The 20,967-nt window shown below is 33.4% G+C and overlaps 2 protein-coding genes and 1 long non-coding RNA gene across 4 annotated transcripts; 2 read left to right on the forward strand and 1 right to left on the reverse strand.

The window, feature by feature from the left end:
- Positions 1–2,319, forward strand: LOC120081974. Of its 2 annotated transcripts, none has more exons than XR_005483002.1 (3): positions 1–1,395; positions 1,773–1,899; positions 1,998–2,319. It is a non-coding gene; the product is annotated as an uncharacterized LOC120081974 (long non-coding RNA). The 2 variants fall into 2 exon arrangements; XR_005483003.1 differs by having other exon boundaries at positions 1–1,382.
- Positions 2,320–9,945: 7,626 nt separating this feature from the next.
- On the forward strand, positions 9,946–14,351 carry LOC120081293. Its single transcript, XM_039036034.1, has 6 exons — positions 9,946–10,162; positions 12,438–12,510; positions 12,615–12,708; positions 12,982–13,095; positions 13,172–13,226; positions 13,439–14,351. Exons 1-6 carry the CDS (start codon positions 9,956–9,958, stop codon positions 13,919–13,921), a joined length of 1,026 nt encoding a protein of 341 aa, XP_038891962.1. The 5' UTR covers positions 9,946–9,955; the 3' UTR covers positions 13,922–14,351.
- An 866-nt stretch (positions 14,352–15,217) lies between these two features.
- Positions 15,218–19,064, reverse strand: LOC120081294 (cysteine proteinase inhibitor 12). Its single transcript, XM_039036035.1, has 4 exons — positions 18,676–19,064; positions 17,277–17,496; positions 16,670–16,815; positions 15,218–15,554 (listed from the first exon to the last, which is right to left on the reverse strand). The coding sequence occupies exons 1-4, from the start codon at positions 18,910–18,912 to the stop codon at positions 15,417–15,419; spliced, it is 741 nt and encodes a 246-aa protein (XP_038891963.1). The 5' UTR covers positions 18,913–19,064; the 3' UTR covers positions 15,218–15,416.
- Positions 19,065–20,967: the final 1,903 nt, after the last annotated feature.

Below are 20,967 nucleotides of genomic sequence, written 5' to 3' on the forward strand. Positions count from 1 at the left end.
CTTCTCTCCCTCTCTCACATGTTTCTTTCACTCGTTTGTCTTTTCCTTCTCATTTACAAGCTTCGGTTCGTTCTAGCATCTCCATAGGGTCTGCGCCTATCCATCTTCGACAAGTTTCTTCTTCATCTCCATCAGCATCCTCGTCTTCATCTCCACTGTCATGCTCGTCTCCTACGTTTGCATTCGCATCAAATACACCCACTTTCGCCCCGCATTTGCCCTAGACCCTTTGTCTCTCTCCCCTCTCCTACCGCTGATAATGTGGTGGTTCTCATGGTTGGATTGGACGACTCCAACATCGAATTGTACCCTAAAATGGTCTTCAGAAAGAGTTGTCATCTTTTCGCTTCTGACCACGACCATTGCTTCATTTTCCTTTCCGATTACAAGCCCTATGGTTCGCTCTGTTACATTCCCAATTGTCACCATTGTTTGGACTCTGATTACATCGATGGATGGCTTCTCATATGAGCGCTACTTGCCCCTTGTGCCGAAATTCCCCTGTTCCAACCCTTGTTGCTACTCCTCTTTTTAAGTTTGTGCCTCTAGCTTCCAAAGCTAAGTAATCTTCTTCTTCCCCTTCACTATATTTTTAGGGTCAAAGTTTACGATTTTTCTCTGTGAATTTGTGTTTGTGTTTACATTGGGCTATTAGTTTCTAGTAGATAATGGGAACTTCTTGGATTATCTCTGGTATCTGTGTCTGTGTTTAGTCATGTAAAGTTGGAAAAGTTTATAATTAATCTTGACTCATATGCTTAATTTTGTGTCTAATAAATTAATATCATCAGTTTTTTAACACTTACCTCTCATAAAAGGGTATAATTGAAGAGCATGTACTTGAATTTTTGTTATAATCTTTCTTTAGCGACGTGTCAAGTGAGTTTTATCGGAGATTGGATGTAGTTTAGGTGGATGAGAGAAGTGGTGGGAGGTAAACTTTCATCACTTTCGACTTTGAGGTTTAAAAATTGATTTTCATCATTGCATTCAATGCTTTGTTTTCGCAGGCTATGGGGCTACAAAAGCTAATTCTAGCTTAAATTAATATTTAATTGTTGGATGAAGAACTGGGGAATTTTTCTTCTCTTGTTATTAAATGTTAGTCACAACAAACTTTCTAAGTTACCAGCTGTAATTGGAGAGACAGTTTTGGTTTATTATTTTTCCTTTCTCATTTCTTAAACAAAATTTTAAGATGGTTGCATTTTGGTAATAATTATGTTGTTATTAATTCACTTTTGCAGGCTTCTTGGAGAGTGAGTAAATATCTGTGATGTTTTCTAGAATGTCCTGCGAGTACTTTCAAGAATATCAGTGGACCTGATAGAGCTCTTTGTCGACAATGCACCCATGATGAGCTTCAATATCGTGCCATTTATGTATGTATTCGAGGTATTTTCTTATTCATGTTCTAATGGTCAAAATTCAATGAAGAAATTGTGGCGAATGGATTTACTGTATTGTGGATTTTGAAAGTGGTTTTATATTTTGTCCTACAGGAATAACATGTTTACCTCGATCTATGAATTTTATTCATATAACTTTTATAGACTTATTTTACGATTCAAGGTTAATATCATATGTAATGTCAGTTAGCCTCATCTATTAACTTTTTTCAAATGGCATTACTGAAACTCCATGCCCTCACAGATACATTTCAGATAGATACCATATGCAGAAATGTTATACTGCTCTTGAAGAATTAATTTATATATTTGATGGTTCTTGACTATTTTTTGGTTTCCTACTTGACCTACTTGTTCTGCTAGCATTGGTGCTTAGTGTTACATGGATGAAATTTGTCGGGGTGGATGACCTACCTGGCTCTGTGCCCACTCAAGATGGATCTCAAATTGATCATTCCTTTCCTTTCATTTCCTAAAGTCATTAAATGAGGTTTGTCTCTAAATGAAATGACTTTTAATCCCTCAGAGACATCCTAAATACGTAATAAAAATGAAGTTCTATTGATAAGGTGTTTTTTTGTGATTTAGGTCTTGGAAACAAATAAAGTTGAGGAGTCTTAAAGTCATGTATATGGAATATACTTTACAAGTCCAAACACCTTTAGTGAACCCTAACATCTTTAACACTCGCCTTTAGAACAACTAAAAGAAACTATGTAAGTAACAAGGATTTATTGCTTTAATGCATTTCGTTGATGTCAACATATCTACTTTATATTACTTTGTGTTTAGCTACGACTACCTATGAGAAATGACTGCTTATCTAAAACTTGTCTATAAGCATGTGTTTGTTCCTAGATTAACACTTGAGTTACTCTATTTTGATATTCAGATATGAGAGTACATTTAATACATTTGTGGATCAAATCAATGCTATAACAATATATCGGGGGGGGGGGTTAACAGTAATTCTTTCTACTCTTGCATATCCTCTCGCCTGGTCATGGTAGCAACGACGTCGAATGGTGAAACCGCAACGTCTATACGAGTTTGTTAGATCGGAATATCATCATGATTGCTTGCGATCTTGCCGCTCTCATGCTATTTATGAAGGCATTAAGGTTTGTTTTTGTTGGATTTTTATGTCCTAAAATTCGTGGTTTGTAAACAATAAAACTTATTCTGAAAATTCAATAAGTTGTTATTGAATATATGAATTGCTTATTTCGTTTTAGAAATAAATCCAATAAACTAAAAGTTCCATGACTATTACATGAATACTTGAACTTTATGTGACGACATAAAAGTGGATCAGGTTCGAGTAAATAGTCAAAATGATTTATAGTATATGAATAAGGTTAGGTGTCTTATTCTAGTAACACTATCGGATGCGGGCCATTCTGTAGTTGTTACAAAGAGTTGTAAAGTACTACAAACGATGTGATCCTAATTCGTACATGTTATGACATGAGGAGTGAGAGCGTCTTGTGCAATGGGTTTGTACAACATCGAACCATGAAATCAATCACTCTTACTTTATAATGTTGTTTACTGTTTAAGACTAACTATTTCAAAGCGATGACCTAGGTAACTTGACCTTAATCCTAAACTAATTATGAACTCCTGTTTATTCGGGATTATCCTTAGATTTACATAGGTGAGGGTTAGCTCAACAGTGCCAGCTCAATAAACCTTCATTTCAGGGGTAAGAACGGATAGATAGCTAGGGACAAAGGGAGCAAGATGGAACCCACTCCTACCCGCTTTCAGGAATAGTAGAGAGGTTGTCTCTTAAGTGCTGACTCTGGGTCTTGAACAAGGGGCCACACCCTCTCATAGGCCCGAGAGGGACTCAGTTTGTTGATCGGATCACAAACCAATTGTTCGTTAGAGGATCAGTGGGACTTAAGGAACAAGAGGTAATCTCGGGGGTAAAACAGTCATTTGATCCAGTCGTTATTACGAACAACCTGTGAAGGGTTAACTTACTAATCATGGTTATATCGAGTGGACATAATATATCTACAGTGAGGGGAGTGCAACTCTGGGCTTTAGTGGAGTGACCCAGCAGTTAACGAATGTGATTAATTCGATGTAAAGAGTTTAGCCCATTAATCTCGGATCGTTGGAGCCCATGATCTGTAGGTCCACGAGGTCCCCCTACTAGTTCATAAATGGATTAACCTTAGAGTAGCATTAAGTTAATTTGAAACGTTCAAATTAGAATTAAGGGAATTAGTAATTATATGTGATATAATTACGCGTTTAATTTTGATATTAAACGAAATTGGAGAATCAATTAATATTTAAATACGATTTAAATATTAAATTCATGAATAAGGATTCAAGATAGAGAAATTTGTGTTAAATTAATTTAATATTTGATATTAAATTAATTATAATTAATTAAATTATTTATTTATTATTAATTTTATTAGAAAATTAATTATTGAATTAATTTTGTAAAATTAATAAAGATTTCAATTTTGAAAAACAAAAATTGATTATGGAAATCAATTTGTAAATTCAAAAAATTGAAATAGATTGAAAATGGAAAATCCCAAAAGTGGGATATCTCCACTTTATTTCCTAGTAGCTCACACATTCTCCACTCCTTTCTTGATTCCATCTTCCAAGCATGAGCATGAGGTGCATTTCATGCAGCAATCTTCTTTGCATGATAGTCTTGCAATAAATAGAGAAGATTGGGTTGAGAATCGAGCATGCAACGGATGCACTTGATAAGTTTTTGCCGAAGAACTTAAGGTTGAAGAAGGTCTTCTTCCATGGTACAATAGTGACTTCTCCAAATTTCCTTTATTCAAGCTTATTTTGAGTCCCACAATCTAAGGCACCAAGAGAATAGTAGGGAAGACCTTGAGGTGGTTCACAAGTTGATTTAGAGAAGATTTGCAGCTGGAATCGAGATTCAAGTGGTTCTACAAAGGTATGTCATGAAACCCTCTTATTAGTTTATGAACATGCTTAATTTAAAGCCAAAATTAATTAATTAGAATGCTTATCGATCCGTTTAACTTCCGCTGCGTGTTCTCTGACTCTAACATTTTGTATCTATATTATGTTTTATTGTCTAATATCAGTTTCATCTATATTTGCTACTACTACTATCGAATGGGAATTCTTCTCCTTATAAGAAACCGATGTTTCCAAAGGGAAATAAAAGGCATAAAAAATGGCAGCCCAACAAAAGGGATCAAGCCCAACTAATTATACATAAAAATAATAGTAATGATATAATAAAAAGACTCCAATTCAAGATAGTTCCTCAAGTTGCTAGGGTTAAAGCTTCTACTTTGGTGTTGTCTCTTCAAACTGTTCGCTAATTTTTTTCTATTCAAGATATTTGTTTAAATTGGAATATTTTATTCTCACCAACTTGAGCTTTAGCATTCTTCAGTTATATTTGATATGTTTTATTTGTATCTTCATTTTTACTTGAAGCTCGAGTCTCTTTTCATTATTTTAATGAAAAGCTTCCTTCTTTTAAAAAGAATTGTCTCAACACCCTTTCTCAAGATCACATGTTTTATGTCCTCCAGCTTCAAGAGTTTATTTGTTTTTATTTTGGTGGCTTGGAACATGGCAAGACTTGGATACTTTTTAGATTGTTTTAAGAGTAGAAATATCACTTTGAAATATCACTTAGGCTTATATTGAATTCTTGGCTTTCGTATAGGTTATTCAGCTCTTTGATTTACTATTGTACATTGGACACAATATGTAAGTATAGGGTTCATTTTCTATTTGGTTTGATTTTGTTCATGAAGTTCAACTTCCATTTTTTCTTTCTTTTTTATTTTATGTATTGTGACATTTGAAGGAGATTGTCATTGCGTGATTCATAGGGGTGTTCATGGGTTGGGTTGAAAGATTTTTTAGACCCACCATAATTGTTCGGGTTGTAAATTTCTTCAATTCAAATAACCCTTATTAAAAAATGAACCCAACCTTGGGTTGGATTGGGTTAGGTTGGTTTGGGTTAATCAGGTCATTTATTTAAAATTTTATTCTCAAAAAAAGCAAAACGTAAATATGTAAAAATCTAATTTAATTATTTTCACATATTGAATTAAGATTAACTACTCAATTTCAATTTATATAGTAAAAATTTTCTTTCTAGAGTGCAAAAAAACTACTTTTAAGAGTTGTTGAAGAATAAATTATTCAAAAAATATTGGAATTAAATAAAATTAAAACCAATATATGTATAAACTCAGGTTGGTTTGGGTTATATTAGGTGAACCCATAAACCAATCCAATCCATAAATTTTTCACTTATTTGAACCCAACCCATCCCAAATGAGTTGATAACCCAACTCAAACCACACGGGTTGGGTTGGATTGATCGGTTTTTTTGGGTCATCGGGTTTTTTGAACATCCCTAGTGGTTCCTACCATTTTGAGATGGTTTGTTAGTTTCTTAGATGAAAAGTTCTATTGGTATAGTTGATGTTGGAAGTGTATGAAGATTTAATTTTTTGCTTTTTTTTCTTTTGATATTGAGAATGTTTCATTTTCAATTCGTGCATGTATCTTATCATGAAATGTGACAATATAATTGAAAAGTTTTAAGGTATAAAATGAATATGGCAAGCATTCAAGAAGAGGAATAATATAATTGAAAAGTTTTAAGCATATAGGACTAAATTGAAACTCGTTAAATAATCGAGGCTTATATATATATAGAGTTTAGGAATCAATTCTTTGATCTCAAGTTATGTCAGTTTAGCTGTATATGTTTTGTTGGCAACAATAGAGATTAACTAGCACATATCTCTATCTTTTGTTTTGTTCTATTGGTATTTTTCAAGAACCAAATAAATATACTTTTCTTATTTTTTTAATGTAACGACTCGGTAAAAGTATAATTCATTCTCATTTGTTTCTCTTGTTTGTGAGTCGAAATCTTAGTTGTGACATGATTTGGTATTACTATTCTAGATTAGGATTACTAAGGGAAATTGCCGATTTTGACTTTTGTCTTGTGAAGAACTTCACAAGATGTCTCATTTAGACATGTCCCAAACTCCCATCTCCGACCTTCATATCTCATTCAGATGTTGTATTTTTGCAAGACTTGCATTTGTTCAAGGAGGAACGTTAGGCTTCAATGGAGATGCACATATCAGGGGTGGTCATTCAAACTGCAAAAATTGAATCGTTTCTAAAAATCGAACCGAAAACTCAGTGAAGCCGAAAAATGTGGTTTGATCCGGTTTGAAGAAATTTTAAAACCGAATTAATTCCGTTCGGTTCGGTTTCAATTTCGAAAACCAAATTTGAAACTGAACCGAACCGTTTTTAACTAATATATATATTTTTAAAAAAGGAGTAAAACCGAATTTAAAAGCCAACAATTTTAAATTTAAAGAATGAAATTGAATTTAAAACTAAATCGAATCGAACCATTTTTTAATTAAAAAATATAACATAGATTTTTTTAAAATACCAAAATCAAATTTAAAACTGAACCAATAAATCAGTTTGGTTCGGTTTCACATATTAGAAATTCGGTTCGGTTTGGTTTCACCACCAAAGCAAACCGAACTGAACCATTTCCACCCCTAACACATATCACTCAACATATTTGTCTAAGTTTAATTTTGTATTCCTTTTTGTTCTTAATGTTGGAAATTCTTAATTTTGCATTTAGATTTGTAAATTGTTGGCTTGACCAAATGTCCAGTGTTAAAGACTTTGACTTTTCTTTAGGTATTCATCTATGTTTTCACGTAAGTGTTTGTTTCAATCTTCTTATTTATGTCAAATAGCTATGTAAACCCTTGATATTATATGTTTCTTGAATCGAAGGTAAATGTTGTGATTTCTCTATTTTTGAACTTTGGTATATGGTCTCTTTAGTTGCATGCAGTATTTTTTTTTCTTCTCATACTTGTGTTTTACAATTTTAGTTTTACGTCATATTCAACACTCTATTGTAGAAAATATTGTCACATTTGATGAATGAATTTGAGTTTGACAGTAAAAATATGTTATTTTTGCATAAAGCAGGATAAGAGACTTCCTAGATTTTTTTATGTAAATATTAATGGATGCACCATTTTAAAAAGATGGAGACTAAAGAATACTTAGTGTCTTGAGAAAACTAGAAAGTTGAGGTTGTATTGTTTTTTTATTGTTTTTTTCTTTATCTTAATGTAATTTGTACAACATGTCGACCCCATGTTTGAAACATCTCATTACGAGCGATATTTATACTACTGAAAATTTATTTTGATGTAAATGTACTTGCATACAATATTAAAGATTTAGATGATTACAGTTGATTTTATAACTTCTTTTGTAATAATTTTTTACTGGTATAAAGTGCTATGTAAACTATATACAATTTGATCAAAATCAACTATCAAGGCGAGATTCAAAATGCAAGGTGGTATTTATAGCAATTTTTTTACGATTGTAAAAACTATAATAAAAAGTCAATTGTAGCATTTTTTTAATGCTATTAAAACTTTCCAGAACATTAAAATTATGTAATAGAAAATGAATATTTTATAACTTTTTTTATAACATTGAAAAAACGTTGTGGAAAATCAGGGACTTTCAATAACTTCGGCTATAACAGTGTGCCTAAAATGCTATAGAAAGTCTTTTATAGCATTTTTTTACCGTTGTAAAAAATGCTATAGAAAGTCTTTTGTAGTATTTTTTTTTTTTTTACCATTGTAAAAACACTATAAAAGACCTTCTATGACAATTTTTTCCCAACGCTATGAAACATTTTCATAACATTAAATATGTGCTATCAAAAGTTTATTTTTTATAGCGTTAAAAAAACGCTATCAAAAGTTGGGAACTTTCAATAACATGGACTACAACAACATTTCAAAAACGTGCTATAAAAAGTCTATGATAGCATTTTTTTAAAGTTATCCAATGTGATATTTGTTGTAGTGTAAAAATCTCAATGAATGATAAATTTATGTGAAAAATATCTTTTAAGAAAAAACTTTTCTTACAAGAAAAATTCAAAGCTATATAAAACAATGTAGATTGTAAAGTATTTTTTAATAACTTGAGATAATTGAAACATAGAGAAAACTATAAGAATAGCTCTTGAAAATATAACTATGAATTAGCATAAATCATCACCAAACTTGTATTCAAATCTTTGATCATATTCGCACATAGTATTCTCAATAATACAATAAAATAATCTCTAACTATATTGTATTTTAAGTAAATCTAATCAAGATACATCATACGTATAGTAAAATAATCTTTGATCGTGTTATGCACCGAATAATATCTAAGTATAGACCAATTCTTTGTCAATATGTGCACACACATAAGCACTCAAACGACAAAACATTTTAACACACGGGCCAAAGGCTACGTGGGCATTGAGCGACAAGCATCTATTCTCTCGTGTTATCTATAAAATCTACAATTGTACCATTTAATTTTTTTTAAAAAAACTAAGTTGAATGGTCTCTTACTTCAAAAGAAAAAAAAAAAAGAATACACACAAAATTTCGTGAAATGAAGTCTATAAGAATTTATCTCTCTTTTTTTTCAATATACAAAATAAATAAAGTAAAAAAAAATCCTTTGTCATTTTTTTAGACAATATATAAAGTGGAGGATCAAATCTTAGATCTTGATGTTTAGACTTATACTCTGTCTGCAAAAATTTACTTAAATAAATATGCCAATTTTCATCACTCAATTGGACTTAGATTTTGATCAAGACACTACATTATTTTTTAATGTTACAATTTAAACATAATTGAGTTAAACAAAATTGAACATAAGTGACCCCCAAAATTATTGTTCCTTGTTCGTTGGATTAATTGAAATATCTCAAGTAAAAAGGAATTAAAAAATGACTTACATATATCTTTAAAGCATTTGAACTTATTTATTCATTGAACTAATTTAGAAAAGCCTACTGCAAAAGAGAAATAATATTGAGAAAAACTAATATATTGATTTTTACATATAATCTTTAAAAAGAAAATATAAATTTAAGGGGTTTGTATAAATTAAAACCCTAAATTAATAATTTTATAGATTTAAACCTTAACTTTGTATTAATTTTCACGTAATCTTTGAAATTTCATTAAAAATAATAAATTTATAATTAAATCAATTTATAGTCTTCAATATAATTTACATCGAAAATCATTATACGTATCCATTTTCATATGTATATACATTTCTTCAAATATTATGTTTAATAAAATAAACAATATTTTCTCAAATGAAGCATAATTGAAGAGGTAAATTATTATATTCATAAAAGTTGAAGTTCTAAATTGATATAATTATTGGTCTCGAAAAATTTAGTATCATAAATTGTCTCTTTTTAAAAATGTGAGAAAATCTGAACCGTCAAAATAAATCTGACCGATCAAAATCGGACTCCTCAAAGAGGGATTCATTTTCCATTCCATGTCATAAAATTAGGGTATTATAGTCTTTTCAATCGGTAATGTTGAGCTACTTTTACAATTGTTAGATTTCTGGGTTCGGTTTCTAATTTCTTGATCGTAGAGCTATTTATGATAAAAACCCTAAATTTTCCTGGATCTGAGATTGCTTCGATAGATTTCTGCGTTGATTGCCAATTTGTTCGAAATGGTAATCGAATTCTGGTGAAGTTTTGGCAATTTTTCGCTGTTGATTCTTCGCTTTTCATATTTTTCAATCCATTTGAATGCCTCGAATCTGACGCCATGAGGAAGAAGCTCGATACCCGCTTTCCTGCTGTAAGTTTGTTATTGTTTTTTCTCGGTTTTTATCTTCGATCGATTTGATATTTCTCTTGTGTTTCTAACGAATTGAAGAGTTAATTTGTTCCTTTTATTAATTTCTGCTATTACGAAGAGATCATGGCGTACAATTTCGTCCGATGATTTGTGCTATTTTTTTTCTTCTTTCTATTGTGCAACGTTTTGATGTGTTCCTAATACATAGTGATTAGACTTGTAATAGTAGTGTTTTTTTCTACTAGAAAATTTTAAAAAAATTATTCAATTCCTTGGTCCTGCCAAACAAAAGGGGCTGCTGAAAAAGAGAGCAGATTAAAAATGGGCACATCAATTGAACTATGATGGAGAGAGAAGTCTTTAAAACAAATTGCATAAGAAGCTCAAAGGGAGGCAGGGAAGTGAGCATTGAACCTAGAATCCTCCCACTATGTCTCCTCCTAAATACCCTCCTGTTCCTCTCTTCTAACCAGACATGCCATGACATATAGAAGAACACCCCCCGGTCACGACAGTAGATGTTTCACCCGATGAATGAGATCGAATTGGCAAAAGGGCACAACAGAGGACATGATTGTGTCCTCAAGACACTAAACCATAAAGATTAACCAAAACTCTACCCTTTGCCTTCAAGTTTTGTGTCAATGTTGTTATTTTTTAAGATATGGTAGTAAATAAATTTGTAACATTCTTATTTATATTAGTTTTACTCACAGAATCTGTTCATTTTACTGAAACTTTGAAATCTTATGGAAAGTTTTAACTAAAAATCCAATAGCAAGACATCCCTCTTGATTTGAATTTGTAACTGTGAAACTAGTAGAAAACTATTCTATGGTAGACATTTTTTCCCTATACAAGAACCAATTTTCTACTTTAAGCCTTTCAACACTGGTTCCAATAGATTTTTGTTGCTTACATTCTGAATTTTTAAGGAGAAGCCTAGAGATTGACAAGAAACCCAGGAGATGATTAATTTGTTGGTCGCTTGGTGGCGCTCCTACGCTTTCTGCTCTCTACAATTGCTTCTATAATTACAATACTTTTTTGATTTGTGCCAATTGGAGTAGTTCTTATCTTTGCTTAAGGCTTTGAAAAGTCGATTCCTTGTCTTCTGCATAATTCTAAGTTCCACATATATTAAATTTGATATATGTCTACATAATTTTTACTCGACTCTTAGGTCTTGTATGAGCTGTCTGTCAATTTTCTTATCAGAAGACAAAAAAGTTCTCTGTCATTTTGGTTTGTCAGTCCTTATAACTTACCTTTTGACATGAATCATGCATATTGTAGCTTTGAGTGTTTAAACTGGCCATTTCTTGTACACATATCAGCTATCTTTTTCAAGTATAGAAACTCTAAATTATGAGGTCTTAAGATAATTTGATTAGTGCATACATGTTTTGGTTGGAAGCTTTTTCTTCTTCTTTGTTTACAGAGATAGTAAAAAACAAAAAAGTTCCCCTATTTCAGAATTTGGATGTAGGGTTCTCGGTTTTCTTACTTTGAACTGGTGAGGACAGAACATCTTGATGGTTACATAATGGTTTTATGATGAGGATATTCATTTTTTTAATGGAACTGCCTCTGAGTTTTCATTAGACGTCTTGACATACATTTCTTGGGCGTGATTCTTTATAAGCCTCTTGTATTGTTTCATTAAATAAAATAAAATAAAATAAATAATAATCATCTCAACATGAAATGCAAGGGGCCATTTTATTCTCTTCCTCCGAAGGGTGTTCTTCAACAATCTCCATTTTATTACCATCCATGGTCCACCATTAAATGCTACTCAAAAGATTTCTTGGAACCATGTGAAGAATTGTAGCTCAAAATATTATGAATTAATGTCAAATCACTGAATGAATTAATTGGCAATTCCCTCACTTTTTGTTATTAGCTTATCTGACTGATGTGCGTACATCACTTTTTTCTGTTGCTCAATATTAATTGTCTTCTTGTTGCTTTTCCTAGCAGTTGTTGAGCATCATGATCAAGAGGCAACTTTTATACTTAATTAGACATCTAATGGCTTGGCTTCTTTTTGATCATTTTAGAGTTGCTATACGATTTTAATTTTTGGAAGTTTTAACATGTAAGAAATTTTCAAAAACCTCAAGACTTTTTGGATAAATAATAGACTCACTTTCTTCAGTTAAACTGTGAGGAAGAATATTCATTTCAACTGAACTTTAAACTTTCAAATGAATCCTATTCTCCGGTTGGATATTCAGTTCATTGTTGACAGATAAATGATTTAATTTGGCAGGCTCGAATAAAAAAGATAATGCAAGCAGATGAGGATGTTGGAAAGATAGCACTGGCAGTACCCGTTTTAGTTTGTAAGCAAATATTACACTTACAGATGATTCAGTAGTATTTAATGTCATAAGGTGTTCGGTTAAGAAATATATGATTGCTAATGTTTTCTCACCATTAATACCAGCTAAAGCATTGGAACTGTTCCTGCAAGACCTCTGTGATCGCACATATGAGATAACTCTACAAAGAGGAGCAAAGACAATGAACTCATTACACCTGTAAGAATATATTTTAACCGAATTGTTGTTGTTTTGTCTGAAGTTTTGTGACAGCCATGCATTTGAACTTTTTAAATTTACGTTTCTTTGTAGTTCAGATTTTTGTTTTGAATTTACCTTTAGCATCTAACTGGTTAGTTCCTTGGGTGACCCCTCAAACCTTAATTGGTATTAAATGCATACTCTGTTTCCCCTTCCTCATTTCTTTCCCCAGACTTGATTGTTTTGTTTTTGGTTTTCAATTTGTCTTAACATTGTTTCCTTTTATTACAGAAAGCACTGTGTACAAAGCTATAGTGTTTTTGATTTTCTGAGGGATATTGTTAGTCGGGTTCCAGATTATGGTCATGGTCATTCTGATGGTGCTGTTGATGATAGAAAGAGGAGGTATTATTTTACTTATTTTCCTGCTCATATTTTGTTAAGATCCAAAGATAACTGAACGTGCTTAATATCTGATCAGGAAACCCCTTGGTGATGAGGGCAACGATTTTGATGAGTTGAAGAAGAGCAAGATGGTAATTATTTTTTCTCCTAACGAACCAACTCAGCATTTGTTAAACTGCATTTTATTTGACATAGACAGCAGACCTAGACTTAGGAATTAGCAATAATCATTCTTGTGGTCTCATCAAACGCATAATGAATCCATTGGACTGGAAAAGATTAATCAAAAGATATTTCAGATTTTGAATGAGGAAGTGATTTGTTTTCCTTTTAATCTCCCCAGCATGACATGAGCCATGGCAGCACTGGTAGAGGAAGAGGAAGGGGACGAGGACGAGGTCGTGGGCGACCTGCACGAACAGCCGAGAGGGACAACTTCCAACCTAACCTTGACGTTGACCCTTGCACATCTATAGAGAACAGGAACAAGAACTCCAACCCAGATGTGCACATGGAGCATCACGTCGAGCCTAACGAAACACCAAAAGAAATAGGTGAAGCCAATCAAGCTATCCAAAACTTTGACCTTAATGCTGATGTCAATGCCAGCGAGGACTCCAAGACTGTAGCAGCAGCAGCAGCAGTGTCAGAAGCGCCTGTCGAACCAGCTGTGCCTGCTACTACCGAGTCCGAGACCAAGGCAGCTGATGAATTCCCTGCCTGGCCTCTTTCTGATGTGGACAAAATGGCAATCGACCCTCTCCAGTATGCACATCTCAGCTCAAGAGTAGACGAGGAAGAGGAAGATTATGATGAAGAGGAGTAACCTGGTTGACCAACCGGCTAGCCGGCCGGCTGGCCTTAAATGTGCTGAGAAACATCTGTTACTTGAAGCAAGCTACATAGGAAGGAGGTGGTCAGGTCTTAAGTAGGCAAAGAAAATAAGAATCGGAGATTGGAGTTCAATCTGTCATAATGTCCTACCATGTAGTTATCGTTTTCTGATATTTTTTTCTTTTTTAATGTTCTAAGTAAATGATTTCTCGATCTAACATTAGGACCGTAGCTGTTGAAAAGTAATAGCTTGTTCATTATGTAATCCATGTGAAGAGTGTTAACCTTTGGGGAGAGGGTAGGGCTGTACTTTTTTTTTTTTTTTTTTTCTCTCTCTCTTTATTGGGAGCTGAAATATGCATGTCAATTGTCAAACCCTAATTAATTTACTTAAGATAACAGTATTTTAGTTGGGATTCCAACATTGCTCTGTTTACACCTTATACCCTTGCTGTTGTTGCCATTGCTCAAGCCAACAGGTTTGCGATTTTTCTTTATCGAAATAGGAAGTTTGTTCGGTGGCTCATGGCCTGCATCGTGTTAAACCTTTGAAGTCTATGCATATTTCACTTCATAAAGTTCTTAATCTTTGTTTCTAAATAGATCCTTGATTCTAGAAAGATTGATTAAAAGTTTAAAAACCAATTTAAAATTTTAACTAAATGCCGTTTCATGATCATTTTCCAAAATTAAGCATATATCCTCCTGTCTAAAAACAAAATATGCAAAAGAATATTTGATCATCTCTGTTGCATTTTTTTTTTTTTTACTAATTTTCCTGCACTTTGGATCCAAAAACTATGCCAAAAGGAACCATTATATATGCCTCCTCTGGATTATCAATTATAGCTCCGTTTCACAATCGTTCTTGTGTTTGAAGTAATTATGAAGTCATTATATTTTGCACTGTGACCTACATAACTACGTTAATAACCAGCGATTCGAGTCTCCTAAAGCTTTTAAAATCTGTATACCAAGCATCTCTCCTCAGCAAATTTAACTTATATATGCACATTTTGTTGTAAAAGCCTATGTTAGACGTTATAGCTTAAACCCCACCAATTTAATAATTTTTATTTGCCATTTGCCAACCACGGTGACTATTGATTGGTTAAAATATCATTTGGTCCTTAATAATTTGAAGTTCACTGATTTTTTGGTCATTAAACGCCATCTTATTGTTTTCTAGTACTCAAAAAAGAACACCCCACCCCCAAATTCCTATAAATTATAATCTACTCATTCATACAATACAATCCACGCAAGTATTAACAACGAAGGCAGGTCCAAAAGCTAATTAACAGGTGACTCCATAATTTATCATGCCCTTTTATAGGTATCATCCTGAGGATATCAGTCTTGAAACTTTAGATAAGGCCAAGGTTCAAGATCAAATAGTATACAGCATTAAAGAGGAAGCAATGCAGATGTTCCTATCATTACATGAACTTGTATTTTATTTTATTATATTGCACAAATCCAAACTCCTAGGAATGATCTTGCACCATCTGATTCAGAAGGAAGTTACCTTCATTGTTCTTGTGGACTTCCACTTTGAACTTCTCTTCTTTACTCCCTCTCTTCAGCTTTAGGAGCAAATCAAACTTTGCAGCATCTTCAATCACCTGTTTTCGTGAGTCTTCATTAGCATTATAGAGCATAATAGAAAAGATCGACCCGACCGAAAGGAAATCTTCATGAACACCCCTACCTCTTTCTCGGGTAAAAAATGTCAGTCATGTTTAGTTTGATAGAAGTGAGAGAGAAAAATTAAGCTGATCAAAATGATATAATCGTTTTAAAACAAATGCAGGGAACTGATAAAAGTGAATCCTACCTAAAACTTCAGAAAACACATCAACAAAGATAACATTGGGAAATATGCTTATCCAAAGAAAATAAAGATGTTTCTATTCACTAGGTAACATTTTATCTAGTTGGAACCTTTCTTCTTTAGCGGGATTTTTTTGGGTTTAAATTTTTGTATTATTCTTTCATTCTTTCTCAATGAAAGAATATCTTTCTATATGAAAAAATAAAAATTGAAAAATTGAAATTAAAAATTAAAGATCATTCTACGGGAAGCTAAGTCTTGGAGTTATGAAAACGCATGGACGATCATTTTCAAAAGCGAATGCCTCATTTCAACCTGTCCATCTTGATGTGCATGTGTTTTTCAAACTCAGAGCACACACATGGCTTCTTTGCTTCTAGTTATTGGGCAACAGTCTTGAAGAGTTTGGTTGGTCCACGTCTTTGCCTAACAACATTTAGGATAATCATGCTTCCATCCTTGTGGAACACCCTTCCATGGTGCGAAGAAAACTTGGGGGTTTGTTATAAATAAAAATTCTCTGGCCTCTTTGGAGCAAGAGGAATAGAAAAATTTTGAAAGAATCCTCAACCTATAATACCGTCGTGGAATTGATTTCATTTTATGCTTTTTATTTGTATGGGTGTAAATGTAAGCACCCTTTTAATGACTTAAGTCTCTCTTGTTGTTGATTTCTAGTTGGGAGTGCTTTTTTATAATTCGCCTTCTAATGATGTGAGTTTTAGTCCCCTTTTATTTCATCATCAATGAAGTCTGTTAAATTATAAAAATATCAGTTACATAAATATCAGTTACGTAAGAAAAAGTAAGACAAATCCTGATATAATAGATCAACTCCGCAGTCTTGTGAAAACTAACTTAACCAGAGGCAAAACATAATATATAGAAGGACCATGATCCATTTACCTCTGCCTTGGCATGTATGATTTCCAGCAGTTCATACGGGAGTAGAGAATTAGATCTCTGCTGAATGGTCTGAACAGCATGCTGTGCCGCATCCTGAACATGAGGATCATGTGGTGGCACTTCCCGCCATCCCTGGGGATGATCACCTAATTTTTAACCATGGTCAATAATATATCAAAGACAACAACGATTATCTGTAGAATCAGTTACAAGAATTTCAAATACATCACAGCTTTTATGGCCTATAAGAATATGAACCACCATACAAAAATGTTAATTAGCTTATGTAAAAATACGAATACTAATGGATGCTTATGCTCTATAGAGCTACTACCATTTGCTAAGTAGTGATGGATGCAAGTTTGTTCGAATGAACAAATCATTTGCAAGAATATCAACCCTTGGTAAATTGGAAAAGAAACAAAGCCTTAACTTCAGATTTTATCAGCCTGCAAGAAGTCACGAATGACTTCAACCAAAACTAACCTCAAAGTAAAATATGAGCCAAAAACTTCGGAACATTTAATTTGAAATTGGTTGTATATTCAGAGCTGTCATTTAGTTTGTAATTGAAACAGCACTGCAGGAGTTGAAGAATGTTATCCACCTTTCTTTGCACCAAGATCAGAAGAAGTAATTGAGGGGACATCGCCTGCATGCTTGAACTCTTGCAATTCTTTAAAATTCATCCATGACTTCACCCAGACCTTTGCTTCGTACAGCTTCTTTTTACCAGCATCAACAACCTCAAGGGTAAGATGGTGCAGTGTACCAGCTACTACCTGCTCTTTCGCCTTCACGACTCTCACAAACTCGAGAATTGAATTCTGCAAGGGAGTGGAAAGATAATTACATCATAGACATATATAACACAAGTGAAAAGTATACGTGTGTTATTACAGTTGCATGAACAGAGGAAATAGTAACAACAGGAGTTTCCAATAGCAAACAACTAAAATACCATGCTTATGTGTATCGAATTTGGAAATTTCTAATGCTTGGGATTTATTGTAGATATTTTTCAAAGGAAATTTCCTCCTCGGTTATGAAAAAAAAGAGCCCATCAAATTGATATAGAACTTCCACTTAAAAGCTGAATTAAAACTATTATATAAATACTTGGGATGTGATAGAAAAAATAACTCTTCTAAACTGAAATAAGATTGAAATACAAATACTTGGAATTCGATAAGAAAAAAGATTTCTTAAACTGAAATAAAATCAATATACAATTACACGGGATTTGATTGAAAGACTTCTTAAACTGAAATAAAATGAACCTAAAAGTCTTGTGAGAAAGGAGGAAACAAACTTCTCTTTCGAAGACGCCGAATCGCCGAATGTGCTTGTTTAAGTGACTAAAAAGAACATAAGAAGAAATCACATCGCCATAGTGAATCCACTAATTTTAATTGCGCAGGGACCATTCGCTGACCTAGTTTCCATCAACCTTGAAAAGACTAAAAGGCCAACATGTATCCAGTCATCATCTACGGCAAGACTGCAAGATTTTCTTCCAAAAAATTGAATGTTAATCCTAACTAACTACTTATAACCAGAAAAAACTGGTTCAGTTATTCAGCTTTTAGTCATGAATTTATATTCTATGGTCGAGCTAAAGAGACATTTACGCATATCCACTGCGCAAACCTAAAAACTATAGACAGTCCAGTTCCTGAAAGAAACAAGAATCACACCACAGTCAACAGACTCAACTCCATCAAACAAACGAAAGACGAAGAGAATCGTTTAGTTTTAGTTCTACACATCCTGATACTAATCATCGACTCCACAAAAGCCGACCGCATCAAAATGCAGAACAAGTCGATACAAAATCCAGCATCGCGAAATAAATGCTGCCTGATACACAGAAATCTACAGCACAACACAACTAGAACAAGATCGGGAACTGACGGCACAGAGGCCATCAACGAAACGCAACAGGATAAAGGAACACCGAGTACGAAACAAATTCATTTAAACAGAGAGCAAGAGAAGCTGTTTACCTCTTTCTTGTTGTGTTCATCGACGGCGAAACGAGCGAGTTCATCGACATCGGTGGAGTTGGAAGCTCCCTGAGAATCGCGCACGCCTCCAAGTGTGGACGCCATAAGCAGTGGATCGTCCTGTTGAGCGCAAAATTGAGCTGATGCGTTACCTGCAAGAACGATTATCCAAGAGAACAACAACAGCAACAATAGCGCAATTGACGAAGATAACGAAATCGAAGAATTCTTGTTCATCACAGAGAAGAGATTTTCACTATTCCTTCATTTCTCTTTTGATTTTGTGAAAAAAAAAAAAACCCTTGCGGTGAGATATGAATTGTGAAATGTGAATCTTTCTCTCTCTCTCTCTTGGTGCCACGATCGTAAAATGTGGATTCGTGCCAATCAAGGAACTTCGCCACGAAGTGATGCGTTTTGCTTAAGCTTTTTATTTCTTGGAAAAATAATCAATTTCTTTTGGTAACCTTCCCGAGGTCTTTTTCTTTTATTATTATCAACTTTGGGGCAAATATGAAGAATAAAGAAGGGAAATGGCTGCAATTGAGCTTTAGCTAATTATTAAGTCATACACATTGTAGCGTTTCCAAACCACCTTTAATATTAATATTATTGTTTTCAAAACTTATTAGAAAAATATTATTGTTTTGGGAGTTCAAGGCTAGAGATCGAACGTTGAGAATTCGATTAATGTAGAGGTCGAATGTTAAGTACTCGACGAACAAATAAAAACTTGAAAACAATACATAGGCCGAAACTTCAACCCTCGACAAGGGAAATCTCGTGAATCTCGCTTAGGTTGTCAAAGGTTGAAGTTTCGACACACATCCACCCTCGAGATTGCAGGTTTATTACTTATAAAGTAATGAGATGGTATACTATATGTATCTGTGTACTCGAGCTGCTTCTAACAACCTATGCATTTTGTTATCATTTCAAATTAGACGGAAGCTTGTGGGATTGACGTGAGGGGGTGGGGATGGCTATATTTCTGGGAGCGAACTCCAGGCGAATATGAAGCGCATGGATACAAGTTATGCCTTGGAATGAAAGACAATTCCGAAGTAGCTTTGTCTACGAACAAAATTTTGTATATTAGGTTGTCGAAGGTTACACACATGTCGAAACTTCAAAGCAATTAAGGATATAAGTGGGTTGAAGCAGATTAAGGAGAGAGTGGGATTCAAAGCGAGATTTTAGGAGAGAACAAGATTCAAAGTAAGAATGTTGGAGAGAGCGAGATTTAGTTTATATTGACTAATCTGACTAACATTTAACTTGGTAAAATGAAATGGTTGAATAATTGAAAAATGAGATTATTCAAGAATACACATTGAATACTAAGATTACGCATTGAGTTTCTGGTAGTAGATCCATAATAAAAAAAAGTGTTTGTGATTGTTCCAGAAGAAATGAAAACTAGTAATCATTAATGGAAAAATAACAACAATAACAGAGAGAAAGATATTGAGAGAGAGCGAGAGCGAGATCTCAGGAGAGAGCAAGAGTGAGAGAGTGAGATCTTAGGCAAGAGCAATATTGAGAGAGCAAGATCTTAGGAGAGAGCGAGAGTGAGAGAGTAAGATCTTATAAGAGAGCGAGATCTTAGGAGAGAGCGAGAGTCTTCACTTTATTTGAACTTTCCATAGAAATATATATAAAAAAGAGAAAAAAGAGCTAATAATCATACTATAATTGAATAATCATTAGACTATAATTGAATATATTAGATTATTATAATGTAAAACTTTATTGATTACAAAAAAAAAAAAATGAATATACAGTAGATTAAATAATCAATTTTGTGTGACTAGGACAGCCACACATGTAGTCAACCAGTATAGATACATGTTTGATCTGCTTTAACCTGAACAAGTACATTACAATAAACCTAATTGATTATTTTATTCACATTTTTATTGTATTTGTCTTTAATATTCTCTAATATAATATTTTGTGTTTCAGGTTATTTGGGAGCCATACAAAATTATTGTGCATCCTTTGCCTAATTTTTGTACGAATGGTCAAAACATATGGCGGACGATGAGTCCTCTCATATGTTTTCACATTGGTGAGTGACATCTTCCTGACAGGGTGATGAGACAAGTTGGTTTTCAGTAGGATGTCCCATCGCCTTGTAATACTAAACCCGTACTGCATGATATTGACCTAAGGACTGGAGATTGGTCCGAAAAAGTTGCACATTTGGTAGTGTGATGGCACTATCGTGTAAAGTTTATTGCAGTGGGGGTTTCTCTTGAACAATTTGACACAAATGTCACTCCATAATAT

Source organism: Benincasa hispida, chromosome 7 (genome assembly GCF_009727055.1).
Source record: "Benincasa hispida cultivar B227 chromosome 7, ASM972705v1, whole genome shotgun sequence".
Lineage (NCBI taxonomy): Eukaryota > Viridiplantae > Streptophyta > Magnoliopsida > Cucurbitales > Cucurbitaceae > Benincasa > Benincasa hispida.